General features: G+C 35.1%; 1 protein-coding gene across 3 annotated transcripts in view; it reads right to left on the bottom strand.

The window, feature by feature from the left end:
• Window positions 1-1,174: 1,174 nt before the first annotated feature.
• IDE (insulin degrading enzyme) overlaps window positions 1,175-18,068 on the bottom strand; it is a 54,640-nt gene continuing 37,746 nt past the window's right edge. For all 3 annotated transcript variants that reach the window (XM_058842137.1, XM_058842136.1, XM_058842135.1), the window contains exons 17-25: window positions 17,551-17,671; window positions 16,046-16,137; window positions 13,617-13,728; window positions 12,334-12,501; window positions 9,365-9,637; window positions 7,434-7,495; window positions 5,978-6,050; window positions 4,891-4,958; window positions 1,175-3,865 (exon numbers count right to left, since the gene is read on the bottom strand). In XM_058842137.1, coding sequence (XP_058698120.1) covers window positions 3,770-3,865; window positions 4,891-4,958; window positions 5,978-6,050; window positions 7,434-7,495; window positions 9,365-9,637; window positions 12,334-12,501; window positions 13,617-13,728; window positions 16,046-16,137; window positions 17,551-17,671 — 1,065 coding nt within the window. In that variant the 3' untranslated portion in view covers window positions 1,175-3,769. The remainder of the gene's footprint in view (window positions 3,866-4,890; window positions 4,959-5,977; window positions 6,051-7,433; window positions 7,496-9,364; window positions 9,638-12,333; window positions 12,502-13,616; window positions 13,729-16,045; window positions 16,138-17,550; window positions 17,672-18,068) is intronic.

Below are 18,068 nucleotides of genomic sequence, written 5' to 3'. Positions count from 1 at the left end.
GCAAAGGAGGTATTTCAGAGCTGGATATGAATATCACATTAGGTATGAGCTCAAGCAAAGGCCCCAGTGTCACTGTGGATGACCATGTCAGCTCAATGGTCACACACTGAAAAAACATGGGAAAAATGTATAAAAATGTAGAAGATAAAGGTTTTTCACTTTACAGCAGACCTAGCACAAAAGCATACTAACCAGTTAAGTATGAGAGAAAAAGTAAAGTAAAATTCTGCTGATCCTGTTTTAAAACAAGAGCTAGGTAATAATAAATAGAGTTTACAAAGTGTGTAATGCTTTCTCCAGATGCTATGATTGCACTGTAGAACACATTATCAATAAGGGCTGCTCACATCCAAGAGCTTAAATAATCTGAATATGCTCAAGCAAGTTTTATGGCTAATACTATTAGTTAAAGTAGATTAAGGATAACTTGATTTTTTGCAGGACAGTAAAGTCAGTAAGTCAAGATTTACACTGACCCCTAACAACTGGGAGTGGACAATGCCCTGATGTTGGGGACAAGTAATTTTCCAGGTGGGCTGCTGGCATTTTCTTTCTCCCCTGAGAGTACCAGCCACTCTTCCCAATGCCAAGGACAAAACCTGTCTCTCTTAATGCTGCTCACTGTCATGTATTACTTCAACGAGCTCCCTCAGAAGAGCAGGAGGGCCTGCTGACTTGTATCTTTATGCTGTCAGAATTGGCATTATTTACTACTTTAACAATCACACACTTCTAACCTTTTGAAAGGTAGTCTTTTGGTGTGCATTGAACAAAGAAAATGACCAGGCAAAGTAATTTTTCAAAAGCAACACTGTAAAGCTGCACTGGGCAAGATTCAGTCTGGCTGCAGTCATGCCCTAAATGTACAGTTTCAGATTTGATAATTAAAATTCTGTCTTGTGCAAATATTTCTACCTTTACATTACTAAATTTTCATACACTTAAGAGGGCAACAGAGATGGATCTATCTAAGAGAAGATCTTCCATGGAGAAGTCCTCTGAAACTTCCCAAGAAGTGCCTGGGAGTGCTTCTGCAGCAATGCTATTTGGCCTAACTAGTCCAACTGGATAGCAGAAAATCACATTTAACATGTCTAATAAAAAACATGCACTGATAGATGTAACATTACCAGTATGCAAAAATTAAAATGAAACAAATTAAGAACTCCAAATATTAAATTCAGATTGTTTATTGTAAACAGAATAACTCTAGCACTCTGTCATACTGGCTGTGTCACATGCACCCAATTCCACATCAACTGCTTAAAATAGCACTTGCAAAAATTACAGTTATGTAATAATAATTTATGGTTTCTTACATAAACTAATTAACAAGCACTAAAATTGAATTACAGTGTATTCTAGGTAGTTCTTTATTGCTTGTAGACACTGCAGCTTTGGATCCATTAAAATGAACCCATTAGTATGCCTGAGTTTATCAAAATTTACTGCTATATCAAACTCAGAAACTGTAAAATGCTGGAGAACACTTAAAAGCAATTAAGAGTTGTTGGAAAACTACATGGGTTTCCACATCCAGTCACAGAACTTTGAAGGTATACATTTTTTTCCTCTGGAAAACATGATTTGTGAGCTTGTGTTAGATACACTGCTATTCCAATTTATTTATTTATATAATCTGTTAAGAGTTGATAGTACTTCCATGAATATATATATATATTTATTTTTACACACAATAGGAGCCATTTCATTGTATTCACCATAGGAGTGGTATGTTTAAATACTAAATCCCAAAATATATATTTTTATACGATGTTGTCAAAACTTTTAATATATATAATACAAATACTTTTACTAAAGGAAAACTATAAACAAAAGTGAAATGCAAGAGGGCAAAATGCCTCCTGTGAAGGATCCATCAAAAATGTGAGCAGAGACACCTTGACTGGTTTTGTTTAGACTGTATTTATTTCTTTTTCCTCTTCACCAGGCTAAAAAAAGATGCTAGTGGCCTTCCTTGGCAACAGGTTACATCACAAACTCTCATCAAATTTATTAAAGATACTGAAACATGTACCGTTAACCCATAAAACACCTTTTAAATGCACCGTATTTATTCGGTTAGAAGAGACTCTCAAATAAACCCAACTTAAGGCCCTTGCCCTGTCAAGCACTCCTTTAATTTGGCCTCAGAGCCAATGTAAGAACCAACACTGATTCAAAGAACAGCCCCTACTGACTATACCAGGATTCTGATGCTTGACATACAGGCTTGTCACATCAGGGCATTACTTTCAGGCTCTTTTAGTAAGAAGCAAATTTTCACTAACACCTCTGATGAGCAGATTTTATATCTTCAGTGCTTTACATACTCTCCTGTCTGAGTAAGTGCCATCTCCTTTATGTACTACAGAGGTAGGAGAACTTAATACTCCTCGCCTTGTCCTATTTGGGTGCTGTCCCAAGCACAAGACCACTCTGCAGAAGTCAGTAAAGTTGGTGAGGATGAGCCACCTTATATTGTATTATCATTTTACTACATTATGGAATATATATATATATATATATATATATGTATCTATACATATATAAACATTATTTCAGCAGAGTTCTTGATCCTTCTGAGTTCTGCACAGCCTTCTTCCCAGAAGTAGGAGCAAACACTTTGTGATGTAACCTGAAGCACAGGCTGTGCTGTGGCACTGCTACCCCAGCACTGCACTGTCCCAAACACCTTCCTGAAGGACAAGAAGGACCCATACACATATCAAAATAGTAAATGCATCTGACTCATTAGAGAGCCCCTATTTGACATGCACCTGTTCTTGAGAAAAGAACTAGTGTGTGTTTAAAGTTATTTGCATTAATGAGTGCTTTGCTGGACTGAGACCCAACATAACAGGTGAGGCAAAACAGACTGAGTTCTCCATCAGCACATATGCAACTGAAAACAAAAAATGACACCAAATAAAGTATTTGGTATACCAAATGGACAGCTAACAGTAATGCTGTAAAACTGAACAGGATGTTGACAGTATCAAGAGACTGGGATGACACTTTTGGTAACAAAAATAAGATGCACTAATAAAGTGTTTCCAGCATTTTACTAGTTTTAATATAAAATGTCCCCAAATTTATATAGAAAGATTAAAATCATGCCCTTATCTTCAATTATTCTCATTAACACAATTCTCTCACCTATTACTGTGTTGTCAAATTTCCTTTTTTTCAGCCCCACTGGTCTTCATAAAACTTAAATAGAAAATATGTTGGTTGCATTAAGGATCAATTAAAAAAGTATCATTCAACACGTCACTTCAAAAAAATGTGAAAGTCTCTATTTTTAAGAAAAATTGTTGACCCCATCCCAAAAAGGACTTACTTATCTGACCCCCTCCAACTCCCAATAAAGTAATTATTGGGATACTAAACGGTGTTTTTCAGGAGAAACAAGCCCATTTCAAGCAACTTCTTTTGCTCTGGAGGGTTATTTCATCAAAATGAAAATCTGAAGGGATATGTTATTTTAAAAATATACTGCATCTACAAGTTTTTTATTATTATCATGTCAGTTGATTTTGGTTTTTAACAGGTTGTCTGTAATATAAATGATACATGACCACAACTGATTTTTATATACTCTATCCCTAACACACAGCTAATGTCAAATGAACCAAGAAGGAATTTGGGACTTTCATAATGAACAGAACCATTTATCCCAATGATATTTAATAATTTTGTTCATCATGAAGTCCCCCGAAACCATGTCAGTACTGATCATTTGCTTTTCTTCATCCATTGGGGTTCTTCACAGTTTTGCAGCCATGAAATTGATATGTGGTTTCACCAGTGGGAAGAGCGGTAGACTGCGCTTGAATTCTGTCATATTTTCAATCACACTTGGCTGCAAAGAAGCGCATGCAAGAAAAAGTCTGCTCAGTATCTTCAATCGGAAAAGTGACAAATTCCTTACTTTTAACTGTTGCAACAGCTACATAAAAATACACCTGTCTTTCTCTTTTCTACAGTATTAGTGATTCATACTTCATTATTACAGGAACCTCCAAAATACAGTGTTATTTCTTATGAAACAACCAGTTTCACATTTACATCATTTCTAGCAGCTATAATGCAGTAACTGCATTGTTAATAATGTCAGAATCTCCAATAAATGCAGAGGTGATCTTTCCATTTTCATTCTACTTCAGAGCACCCCAACTGTCCTTTGAACATCAGAGTAAGATCAGAACCACAACAGCTATTCTATGCACTATTATTTTTAGATGTAGTAACAAAGTAAGCTTCCAGTATTTCAGTAATAATGGCTAATATATCCCCATACCATTCATACAGAAATGTTTACCCATGCCAATTATTTCACCTGTAAGGTCTGATGAAGACAACACAGACCTACCACACTGTGAAAAGTTAATTAGTTGGGACAAACACTGCTATCTTTCAAGAAAATTCACTGAAGGTCCAGTAAGGGCCCAGTGCTGTCCTATTTAACCACAGTGAAATATGTAATAATTGTATGAACAGAATTTGCCAAATTGTTTCCTCCATAATTAAACACATTGACAAGAATGTTAATTAATATCTGATCAAATACAATCAGTATTTCAGACAATAATCATCTGTATTTATTCCATATAGTGAAGATACCCAGTGGAGTTTACTACTACTAATAGCTTGTGTTTCAGAGGACTAAAAAGAATTGAAGTAAATGGATAAATTGACAAAAAGAAAAACCAGGAAAATCCCAGTTACTGAGGACAAAAATGCATGTAGAAAAGAGATAAAACATCAGCCCTATGACAGCAGGAATTTCCAGAGGTCTGTTTCTCCCTATAAACTCATATTTAATGATACAAAACCTCTAGATTAAGAATGCAGGCTAGGATTTTTTTATGTGCTGTGTTTTTTTACCTGTGGTAGTGGTGGTGCTGGTGCCAGGTTCACATCATTTTGGCATGGAAATTCTCCAACAACAGGGCCTATTTAACATCAGCAAAATTAATTTGGGACCATAATTTAATGACTATCTTTTACATAACTGATTCACTGTTTTCTCTTATAAGACCGATATCTAAATAAAGCACCTTTATTTAAATATTGAAAATTAAAAATTTTAAATATTTAAATTTTAGAGTATCACTAAATAAGGTTTTATAAACATTTTGCTTTTATATTCCACATCTGTCTTTATAAATACAGATATTAATCCATTATTTTATCTGAAAACATGAGATGAGGCAGTGGCTTTTATTCATTTAACTTACACATAAAGAGAATGTAGAAATAAAATTTGCTAATCTGTTGATCAATCAATACTTAAAACTGCTTCTCAATACAAATTGTGAGAACAGTAACAAATGCCAGTGGTACATACAAGAGCAGTGCAAGAACAGCACATCATTTGATAAGGACATGCCTATAGAAGTGTAGAGGTTTCTACAGGTACCAAAAATCTGGACAGCAACCCCAAGTATTCCCTGCCTATCACCATGCATGTCCTATTTCAATTACTCCAGAACTTATTCTTGCATTTCTAGTCTCTTTTTTTTATCATGGCATAAGAGAGGCCAAATGGCAGATGAAAAATTTAGGCTGTTGTTTTAGGACTTACTATAATTTCTGTAAGTGACCACTTGTTAGGCTGTCTTGCAAGCTCACTCTTGTCTTGGGAAGATACAATTCCAAGCAAATAATACCCAATCTGGCAACACAGGTACTACACTTTAGGAAGTCTTCTCTAGATAGGAAAAGTTTTAGAACTATTTCTATTTAGCAATTACCAGTCATGAAAACTGGAAAGGTACTTTGAAGCAAGTCATCCTTACTCAGCTGCAAAGCTACAATTTCTACACTACCATAAAAATCAATCCTTCTGAGGCAGAAGGGAGTTTCATAACATGCACGCAGTATCTGCTTCTCTCTGTACTACAGACAAGCGTGTAACTATGACTTGCTGCAACAGGAACTGATTAAATATTATATTCAGCACAATACTTACAGGAATCCATTTCCCTTGCAAGGACATGTACTGATACCTTGTGTCTTCTGGGAGCATCTATTGCCAACAGCACCTATAGTAAAAAATTCAAGTCCTTCAGGTGTAGGAAGTATTCCTCAGACAACATAAAATAGTAAAAGGAATGAGAGCATTTAAATTTTAATTTTAGCCCTAAAATGAGGGACGAATTTTGGGATGTGCCTTCAAATATTATTAAGTCATCCATACAGTACTTCTGAATTATTTTACAATCAAGTTAAGCAGTTAATGTACTGCTTGGAAATCAGAAAAACTGTAAGAAACAGAAATTCAGCCATTAACTACCATAGTATCAGGAATGCCACCCAAAATCTGCAGAATCTTCAATCCCTAGCAGCCTTCTGGAAGCACACCACCCTGAACACAATCATTAAAACAGCTGGACTAGCGCACCAATCCAGCCTGTTATTTCTGCTCTGGAATACCGGATCATCATGTATTGAGCACTGGTTTATGCAAAATAGTATAGATTCCTACAAACCCAGAATATGCATCTTTGTTCAAGTTATCATTTATTAAACAACAGGTACTGAAATTCCATTTACTAACTTTGCATTTGCTGCATAACTTCATGTATACTATAGTACTATTAAAAAATTAGAAGTAACCAACCTCCTCTGCCCAAGAGAGGAAAAAACAGTCTTGTTTTTTCCAACAGACACACACATTCCCATGCTTCTTCATGGGCAGAATTTTTTCCATCCAATAATAAATTCTGAAGACATTAAGTTGATCTTATTTTCCAAAGAACTCCCTGAGCTGCCAGCTGTTCCATAAGTAATAAGGCTCCATGAGCACTTTGCAATATAGGGAAATACCATAGTCTATTACACATTACAGAACAAAGGATGGTGCCCAATTTTTTTTTTTAACTGGTCGGGGGGTGACAGGGACAGGACAGGAACACTTCAATCGCTTATACTGGATATCTGAGTTAAAATGTACAACTACTGTATCACTATGCTGTTCCTGTGCTCTGCCTAAGCATTAGAGGAAGAAAAAACCCTACTGATTTACAGTTAACAAAGCTTTAAAAATATCTGTTTCATTCACAATTCATACCCATAAAATAAGCTGAATTACTGACTTGTTGAGAAAAAGATAAAAGAACAAATGTGCAATTTTGGCCAGGCTTGGTCATAGAGCAGCACATTTTATATCCATAAAGAAAAGATAAATGAAACAAGAAGAAAAAGAGTTGGCAAGGAAAAAAAACCACAACAAAACCCTATCATTCTGTGCAATTTTTGCAGTTGCTATTAAACTACATAATATTCAGGAAATAAAAGATATCTTCATCCATTTTAACATCTACCTAAAACAGGTGTCAGTATACTCCTTCAGAGCATGCACAAGTAAGATTCAGTTGTACCTTCATCTCCTTCTAAGTAAAATTTTAGCTGCATGACTAACTTACCTTGTAGAACTGTATAATGTCATCCTTGGTCAGGGTCTTTAGATAAGCCACTTCAATGTTATCTGCACAACAATAGTACAAATTAGAGTAAGTCTGCAGATCACAGCTGGTTATTAGCACACTGCTTATACAAAGTATACTTTCAAATTCAGATGCTGTAATTGACTGCAAATGAAAAGCTTTTCATTGTTATCTTCCAAGTTAATACTTGCTTCACTAAAAGTGTCAGTAGAACCTCGGCAGAAAATTATACTTCAATAAGTCTACTTGATTGGATTTACCAAAAAATGCATGCTTGAAGAATACTGATTGCACTGTCGGATATTCAGTAGCTAAAATAGATATGCCTACTCTTGTATATTATCTTCAAATCAGTTACACATTTTTAATGAAGATTGGTTATAGATGCCTTTTATTTACAGGGAACAAGATGGTAGGAGATACTTTTACAGAAATGTTAAGGAATGGTGCCTACATACTCCTTTAAGTAGTCACACCTTTAAGATATCTGGGGACAACTGTTTCAGTTGCTAAATTCCTTCATATTAATTAAACTGTCATGGACTAATCACCTAATATCATTGCTGCTTAAGCAGAAAGGTTTCTTGTAGGCATGCTTGCTTTTCTTAGGATTAGCAAGAAGATCAAGGAAGAAACACGTGCAAGAGAACAGGCAGCAAACAAGACTAATGCACGCTGTAAGTAATATCAAGTTCTGTATGGAGGAAATTAAAAAATCAACAATACAGTTTGGAAAACTAGGTAAGATTTGGGAGCAAACAGTAAAAGTAGTAGTATTAAAAATGTGCAAACAAAAAATTCCTTCCACTTCTTAAGGCTTGAAAATGAATTTCTGATTTTGACAATTCTCAAATCATTAATGATATAAAATTACTAGTGGGCAGAGGGGAATTAAAGATATAGAAGTCAAGGGAAATAAGTGGGATTTAGATATAAAAAAGATGGCTACACTTAGCAGTAAAACATTCCAGAGAGATAATATTGATCCAATTGTGGTATAAACAGAAACACTTAACGCAGAGAAAGATCAGACTATTTCATCAGACACAAAAAAAAAAGTTCTTTAAGTGGTAAGTTTCCATGCCACTTCCTATGCTCAGGCATGAAGCCCTGTCAATAGCTCTTATTTTCTCTAGACCAAGCTAGATGACAAGTCAAAACTCTTCATTATTAAACAGCTCAGTGAGTCATCATGAAGCAAAAAGACTGTATTTGCTATAATGGAAAGCCAATACGGGGCACACAAAGCAGAAGAGAAGTCACAGAATACAGAATGAGTTTTATGGAGGAAGCATATTATGCATGAAGACGGAAAATTACAGCTGTAAGTCGAGACATGAAAATGTCAGGAAAGACTGATCTGTACCTAAACTAAAAATTTTATTTTTTTTAATGTTAGAAGCTGTATTACTAATGTATATCAGTATATTTTTTAAAAAATTAAAATACACTTTAAAAGTATTTTAAAAAATACAATTTAAATATTATGTAGGACCACACAGTAAATAAGTCAGTCCATTTTCAGTAATAACACTAGAAGCTGAATCTCATTTGTTTCTACAAACGTATAACCTTCAAAGCATCATAAATGAAAAACAAAAAAAAATTAGTGTTTCTTCAAATCCACTCTAAGCTGATACAGACTGCACATTAGTTAAGATACTTGCTATTGCCTCTGCCAGCACTCCCTCAAAACAACTACACAATGCAAAGAGAAACAGGGTTCATATGAATGTGTGTACTCTCAGGAATGGCAGTGTGTATCTGACTGCATCTCAGGGAAATAGACAGTAAATTATGTATAGGCTATGCGAAAGTTTAAGTTGTTCCCAAATGAATGTGACACTCAACAGTCACAAATGCAGCCAAACTAGAGCATTCAGTTTTAAAGGAATTACCATTTGTCTTACCTCTGTCAAAGTTATACTGCTGGGAAATGATTTCTCCCCAGTATTTAGCACATTCTGCAGACAGCTTCTTTGGTTTGTCTAGACGACGAATTGCTAAAGCTTGGATGTGTTTTTGGAAGGCCTCTTCTGTCATGTCTTCTATGCATTTCTCCATGGTTTTTAAGAACGCTTCAACTCTGCTCTCTAAATAGTGTGGTGGCTTTTCAGATTGGATAATAAATCGCAGTCCTTGGATGCCATTTGCCCGACGTGGGCCACTGAACACAATGTAACCTTGGCAAAACAAGAACAGCCACAAATTAAAAGAAACCCTTTGTCACAGCACTGAATTTGCCAAATGTGGCATGTTTTAATTATGTGTTATAAATAAAATAATGCAGGTTTTCAAAATGTGCCACTGTATTTTTTTATAACATCTTTATTACACTGTGGTCAGTATCAGTTCAGGGGAGGAGCAAGAAGAAGATGAGGAAGACAAAACAAAAGTAATTCTGTCATCAGGATCAGGTTACCAGAAATGAAGTTGTACTCTCGTGCTTCATTAGACTCAACATTAGAAACTTATTATTTTTTCATAATGTCTAATCTGAATTCTTTTTGCTGCAATGTAAGATCACTACTTCCCATTTCATCAGTTAGATAAAAAGTATTACTCCCTTTTTGTTGCAGGGCCTTCTAATCTGAACAAGTAATCCTTTCTTCCATTTTCCTCCATCCTTTTAATAACAAATCTATCACATTTCAGTTTTTGAAATCTTGTTTTATAGTTTTCTTATAGTTTCCTGATGCTCATGTCCAAACCGGTTACAGTATTTCAGAATTTTTATCTGAAAATTTAGGAATGTTTAAGAGTTTACTGTATCTTGGATGCTTCCATTTATATATCCCAGCATTTTACACAGCAGCATGACACTGCTGATTTATATCCTACTTCTGATCCACTGTACCCTGCAGAGTTTTCTACAAAATTGCTACCTAGCCAGTTGCTTCCCGGCTTGTATCTGTGCCATTGGTTGTTCCTGCCAAACTCTTCCTAACAAATTGCATCTTCATTCAAGTCATGTTTCCAAAATGTCAAACTAATTTTAAATTCTAACTCTATCTTCCCACACACTTGCAGCCTCTCCCAAATTAGTATTATCTGAAGATTCAGTGATTATTCTCACTCTTCTATCATCCAGGATTTACCATGAATATACCATGGAACACTGGATCACAGGGGAGCTCTGTAGAACACCATTTTCCAAATGAACTATTCTCTACTCTCCAGTCATGACCTTCAAAAGTCCTGTACCCAAATGTGTAGTTCTTCCACCGAGGTACTTCAGTAACAGTCTCAGAGTTACTTTGTACAAATTTAGAACTAGGATGAAAATTTATTCTGTATTTTCCCAGAATTAGAATTAAACTGACTGATCTACAATTCCCCTGCTTCTTCTCTTTCCTTTGTTTTTTAAGGAAACATGCTGCATTTAGCTGTGTCTATCCTTCCAGTACCTTATCATCCACAAATTTTCTATTATAAAACTTCTAATTGCAGGATTTTCTAATTTCATTATTTGGAAAAGGACGCAGAGTTTGCCACACTTTGAACTTTTTAAAAGCTTGTAATTTAATCTGATTAATCTGTTATTTTCCTGTTCAAAGGTAAGACATGAACTTTGATCACCAGTGTTTATTTTGGAAGTCATCTGGCCATAGCTGACATTTTAAGTGAAAACTAAGTAAGCCATCCTGAATTTTCTGATGAACATTCTGATTTTAATGATTTGAACACTTTGATTTTTCCCCATCACTTCCAACTTTTTTCGTCCACTTTCTCATACTGCTTAACCAATCATTGAAACAATTCTTGTTGTACTACTTGTACTACTTCTACTGTTTAGTAAACTTCTAATTCTTGAACTTCTTTTTCCCTAAGCTTACTCAGAAATCTTACTAACAATTTCATGAAGTTTACTGGATTTTGATGGTATTTCTACAGTCTGCCCCATCCTACATCTTATGAGCTCTATTATTTGGCACTCATGAACTGCTGGACTAAACCAGTTCTTCCTCAGTTCCTCTCTTTCTCTTCAGCTGTTACTCCCAACTCCTATACAAAACCTGCCATCAGCACATTTCAAAACCCTGTTAAATAACCTGAGTTCTAGCCTATTTTCAGCAGGTGTACACACAGTTGAAATTCCTATGATGAATATTGTATGGCTGGTTCTGCTAGTTGCTCACGAAAAGCCTAATCTTTCCTGACATCCCTGGCAGTCATCACACTGAAATACTTGTCTGCTTCTCACCTTTGGAAAACCTCTACTTCTCCTCACCAGTATTTCAATCATGTGAGCTGCCATGCAAAGTCTCTGTCTCTCCTTCTTAGTCTGTTTGGAATAACCTTACCAGTTCTCAGCCTTACTGGTTCAGGTAACAATTATTTGTACTTACTGGTGAACAGCTATAGTCTTAAAAAGTCTGAAGGGTATTTAGGTATTCACCAACATGGTAGCTTAACATTACCCACACAGCAGTATTTCTAAGACAGGGCTTATAATTTAACAGTTGGACTCAGAGGTCTTTTATAACCTAAGTGATTCTATGAATCATGAAGTGCACCTAGAAGTAGGATCAAAAGCAGGAAACATCAAACTACTACTGATTCTTTAGGAAGATCTAGAAATTTAGGGAACTGATCCAATTTCCTTTTGGTAAATTCTAATATGAAGTTTTCTGTAGAGTAATAGCACTTTTTTGAGTTGAAGTTGATTTCAGATATCTTAAAAATCATGCCTGCTTGTTCTTATTTTAGACTCTGTGCACAGTAAAATTTCTTTGAGTCATCAGCAGTTGATTTACAATTATCAAATGCCCTTTAAATGGCATTCACTAAAAAGGGAGAGAACACCTCCTCATGTCTCGTGTGAGCGCGTGACCATGACAGCTCGCGTGTACAGACACAACCACTCCTGAGATCTCACCTAGCTGCTCCTGGGTGCGCAGGGTATTGAAGCATGGCTCCGAGATAATCTGGCAAAAGAGCTCCAAAAACATATTCTCAGAAGTGCTCTGCATGTCTGTCTGGTAATATATTTCAATGCCACAGTTGTTATGAACTTCATTTCTCTGTTGATATACAAACCAACCTCCTAAAAGACAAAGTTAAAACACTTTAAATTTAAATTTAAAATAAAATAAAATTTAAAATAAAATTTAAAAATAAGTTCATGAAAGACATTCTTACTGTCCACAATTAAAACAATAATGGTCTACGGTTTGTGAAATGGAATTATAAGTGGTTTAGGACTGTTAAAGCAAAATTCCCACTAAGAGCATGCTTTTCATGAGACAAGAAAAGAATGTATTATTTTACCATCAAAATGTTGCCACTTGGAAATATCAGCAACTAAATTGAAACTGGCTGCTTCTCTTCAAGCAAATATTTTTTGGAACTGCAGTGAAATTCTGCATTGCCTCTACTGTGTAAACAGTTTCTAAAGACAATCTGCCAGAAATTATTATGAATATTAAAAATAATTCAGCACTGAATACCAACAATTTCTTTTGTATATGGTAGCTTCCACAGACGATCAGCTATGGGTAATTTATCTTGTCTGTATAGCTACATATGTTACCACTCCACGCAATACCTTGAACCTCCTTTTCTTAGTTTTTTTTTTAGTTTTTTCACCATGGAAGTAAAAGCATACAAGCACTACAAGACCAAAAGAATTTGTATAAAAAAAAAAAAGTTATTTGTGTAAGAGTTTTTTGTTTTTCTAAAGAGTCATTACGTGCAATTCTTAATGGTCAATTAATACTCAGAAATGCTCCAAGAATGGTGTTTATTCAAATGTATATACTATGTGTAGAAGAGAGTGGGATAGAGCTCTTATTTCCAAAAATTATAACAAGTGACTTAGAACTGAAGTGCAGAATCGTATGATCATAGAAAGGCTTTGGGTTGGCAGTCGCCAAAAGATCTTCCAAGTCATCCCAAGAAGTCCAATTTACACACACAAATTTAAAAGGACATCAAATTAATTGTCAAGTATCCTAGAAAGGTCACGTATTAGTACATAATTTTATTAGTAAAACCACACCCTAACTGTTTCTCTGAATTTTAAGTTTAAAATAACTTGAAGTAAGTTTGAGTCCAAAACACATTCCTTGCAACACAGCAATACACATTTTAAAATGCTGTTAACTAAGAGAACCTCAATTTAATGTGTCTTAGATATCATAAATAAATAATTTAACTTACTGTCAGGAAGTTGCACTTCTCTGTACCTCACTAGCTGACTGGGAAGGAGTGGCTTTGTATGAGCATGCTCAATGAGAGTGTCCTCAACCATCTGTGTAATTCCTAAAGCAGCCTGGAAAAGAAAACGTAAGAGGATCTTTAATGATTGCTAGTTACTCAGTATTTAACAGCAGCATAAGACTTCCCAATTATTGATAGCACCATGAGAGAAAAGGAAAAAACCCAGAAATAAAAAGTAAGGATATTGTAATTCAATACAAATACAGTAAAAGTAATTGAGAGGAAGTGGGAGTGTGGAGAGCAAGAAGTTTTTTTGTGTCTTCTTGATGTTTAAATTGTCTGCATGTTTAACTACTACATGTTTTACTACTTCTCCCCAGCACTTCTGAAATTAAAGCTCAATGGGCTTTTTTTTCCTTTCACCTTCCCCCCAACACTTGATGTGCTCATCTTTCAAAGTGAAAATGAGATACCTCAAATGTATGTCTGCAAAGCAAATGGCATTTCAGTAGATGATAATTTTCAGAAAACAAATGGTTAAGGTCAAGGATGCATTTCATTGATGTGTTGGTAGTGTTAAGACTCAGTGTCCAAATACTTTCTTTTCTTTGATGGATTAGAGTAATAATTAAAAAATATATAAAGAATGAAAAAAAATCAAAAGTCATTACTTTCACTCAAGTATTCAACCTCAATATTTAAGCTCAATAGCTTCATCTCTTAAAGGTTCTTGTAAATGTGTTCTTGTAGCCTGTGCACTGGAAATTACAGGAACTTGCTACAAAGTAGCTTTGGCTGAAAGCTAAGACTCTCACTCTGCACTGCTATAAATTCACAAGTTATTTTATCAAAAACATGCAAAAGGTTTGAAAACTTAAGAAACATACACACGCTACCAACACCTCCCAAACACCCATGAAGTATCAAAGACAAAAAGACTGAGGTCTAAAAACAACAGTTTAAAAAGCTAGAGAAAAAGACCATTTATTCTTTCAGTCAAGTCATCATATTAAAATATTGACAAGAGTGCTCAGACAGATGTTCTGAACAGGATTACTTTACTTTTCATCCACTTACAGCAAATACATAAAAGAAATTTTAGTCAAAAAAAAAAGTCAAAAAAACTTAAGTATCAGAATGAAATTAAAGAAAAACATAGCATTTTCAAGCAGCTAGATAAAACTGATTTAAAGCCCAGATTCACTGAAAATTTTTTTTATGATTGAAAGGTAACACAAGACAATGTAAATTTTGATTTAATTTTAAATGGAAAAAATTTGTGGGTCCAGGTTAAAACTGCTGTGTTTCATCAGTGATTACCACATCATGGGTAGTGAAAGACTGATGACTTTTTCTACTTGCATCTATTCAGGGAGGTTTGCAGATAATTTCTAAACATTATACAGCTATGGGTGTACAAGGACATCCTTCCCAGTTCTTTAGCTGTAGGACTTTCAACAGTCACTCATTATGCCAAGTAAAGAATACACTTCTCTGACATAACAGCATCATCATGGAAATCTAGAAAAATCTGCACATTCAGTTCTATTTCCAGCAGCAAGTGACTTTCGTATACAAACATGGAAGAAGTGAGGAAGGAAAAAGAGACTATTTTTTAATTTCTCTGCAAGAAGAATATAACATTTTTAACAAGTACTTTAGAGACATTCTTGACGAAGAAAAGTTTGTCTCTCCATCCAATTACCTCCTTCCCATCTTGTTTTTCCTTACAAGTTAACTTTCTCCTCCACACATTCAGCAGTCACTAGCAGTGTCTGTAACAGCTGCTGCTAGTAAACTACCCCAGAACCGTTCTAACACAAAATATTGTAAACAAGCCTTATAAAAAAGGAATGCAAAAACATACAAGAAAAATACTATCATTTGTATTGGTACATATATTCAAGTATTTCTTAAGATTTCGTATCCAAATACAAATTGTTACTATTTTAATGGAAGACAAAACAAACATTTTTCTGAGTTTTCCTCCCCTCAGAGCTGACACTTGGCTTTTTATGGTTCACCATAGAAACCATTCCTGTTCAGCTATGTACAAACTACTTAATTTGGAAGGATACTGGATTCTTAATTCCTTGGTAGTTATTCTGAAAGTTTTCAATGGAAAAAAGCAAGGTCTGCAGCACATCATTTCTTCTGCAGCTTAATCACAGTAATGACATGCAACATAGACTTTCAAATACTTAGATCCTAAATTGTTTTTATTAAATTTCCAAGAACAATATAGAGGCAGCACTTAGCCTAATAAAGTGGAAAAAATTACACTCTCATACTCCTAAGATAAAAGAAGTACATAGTTAAATTATGAAATCACATTCGGCAAAACTGTTTCAAGATCTGCAAAAATTAAACTGGTGCTCCATTTTTATGCTGCTTTTAAATAAAAAATGTTTTATTAACAGCAGACCAACCTGTTTTGTTATATTGCCATGGAGAAGAGCTTCGATGTGTAACCGTGACAACAGCTGTGCTATGAAGGCCTTGAGACGGGGAAGGGTGACATCTACAATAGATATTTAGACAGTTAAATCACTCAAATGAATTTTTAAATTATGAAGGACCTAAGCCTAAGTCATCATTAGATACAGTGCATTTCTCAGAGGAGGAGAAATTTGTCATTATGAAGAAGTGAATCTCTCCTTAAAAATGCAACATTGGAATTCTTCCAGGTCTATATAGCAGCACTCATCATATAGCTAATTTCACTTAGAATTCACATGCTGTCTTGACCCAGATTCAAAAAAAAAAAAAAAAAAAAGCTGCCTTTCCAAACATGCTGAACAAACACTCATTCTCCAGAGAAAACACTTGCAATCATTCAGGTGGTGTTCCAAGGAAAAGCCTTAACTATATACTAAACAAGCAGCATGTAGTTTATAATGCTCAACAAAGACCCTGTGCATTTACCATCCAGACTTAAAAAAGAACCTCAACTCAAATATAGTATTTTGATATTAACTTTGGAACAAATGATACACAAAAACAATATTTTGGCAATATATCCTAGAGGACACATGCACACACATTCTATCCAGCCTGTCCTTGCAAAGCAGTTTTCATATACAGTGGAAAATATACTATAACATATAGAATCAATGAAGGATGGCTTGATGGGGTGTTCATGGATATGTGTTCTGAATCAAACCCCTCAAATAAATACAAAAGCCAGGTATTATTCTTGAAAAGAATGTTGGTGTAGGGAACAGGTAGGGAAGAGTCCTTCAGCTATTACTCTATTACTACATAGAATGACCACAGAATGGCTTGGGTTGAAAGGGACCTTAAAGATCACCTAGTTCCAACATCCCTGCCATGGGCAGGGACACCTTCCACTAGGCTGGCTGCTCAGAACCCCACTCCGTCTGGACTTGAAAAATCACTTAAATCTCTTCAATTTCTTCTTCTTTCAAATATACTGGGGCAACTACTTTGTGCTAAAAGCCAAAATGTTTTTTATTATTGTTGTCATTATCTACAGAAAGTCCATCTTTCTTCTTTAATAGATACAGTTCTTTACTATCTACAGAAATATAAGCTAAGATTCCCCAATAATGGAAAGAACAAAATAGTTAGTAGATTGAGAAGTACAATGCAGATACACTCCACTGTGCCTGTAAGATGTCAACTAGAGCCAAATGATTTTACCAATGTTGATTGGATTCACCATATCCATGTTCATATATCTCCACAGTTAGTAAAGTTTTGCCTGAACTATTATCTGTAAGTTTTGCCATTTGAGGCCTTTTCCATGAACTACTCTACTTTATTGAAACTGGAGGGCAAGTGCAGCATGACCAGCATCAGCTCAGGCCTGGTACTGCAGGGGCTTCCCTTGAATAGTGAGCAGAGTTCAAAACGGGTATCCTCAATAGTTAAGTAACATAAGAAAAGAAATAATAAAGTGGCAGAACATTACCATCTAGAGCTTCTTTTAATTCATCTTTGGTCCAAGCAACTTCTGTCATCAGGAGTCGGAGATAATACATTGCGTGCTGGTGAGGCTGTTCAGCCCTGAAGTTGTTAAGCGATCTCATGTACTAAACCAAAATAATCAGGTTCAAGTTAGAAATTTAGAAACAGAGTTCTAAACATATTAACATTGTACTCTCAACTTCGTATCAAAAAGATACAGTTCAGATACTGAAAACATTCTCTTGCTTGTTAGGACTCTTAAAAAAATTGTGCTACATAACTTCAGTAATAATGTGGGCTTCTGAGCCTTGGATTAAGCAGAAACCGTTAAGATGGTGAAATGTGCATGAAATCAAACTTGTCCATAAAATTAATGCCTAGAACAGAAATTATTGAACTTAAACAAGAATTTGGATCAAATTGCTCTACACAGGAAATCTGCATTCTATGATGACTAACCAGGGATGAGGGAACACTGCTAATAGAAAATATATTTTTCTCCCTGTCACCTCCTTTGGCTGA

The sequence above is a fragment of the Poecile atricapillus genome, chromosome 6 (assembly GCF_030490865.1).
Source record: "Poecile atricapillus isolate bPoeAtr1 chromosome 6, bPoeAtr1.hap1, whole genome shotgun sequence".
Classification (NCBI taxonomy): domain Eukaryota; kingdom Metazoa; phylum Chordata; class Aves; order Passeriformes; family Paridae; genus Poecile; species Poecile atricapillus.
The sequence above is the reverse complement of the archived record's forward strand: the minus strand, read 5'-3'. Positions and strand labels throughout refer to the sequence as shown.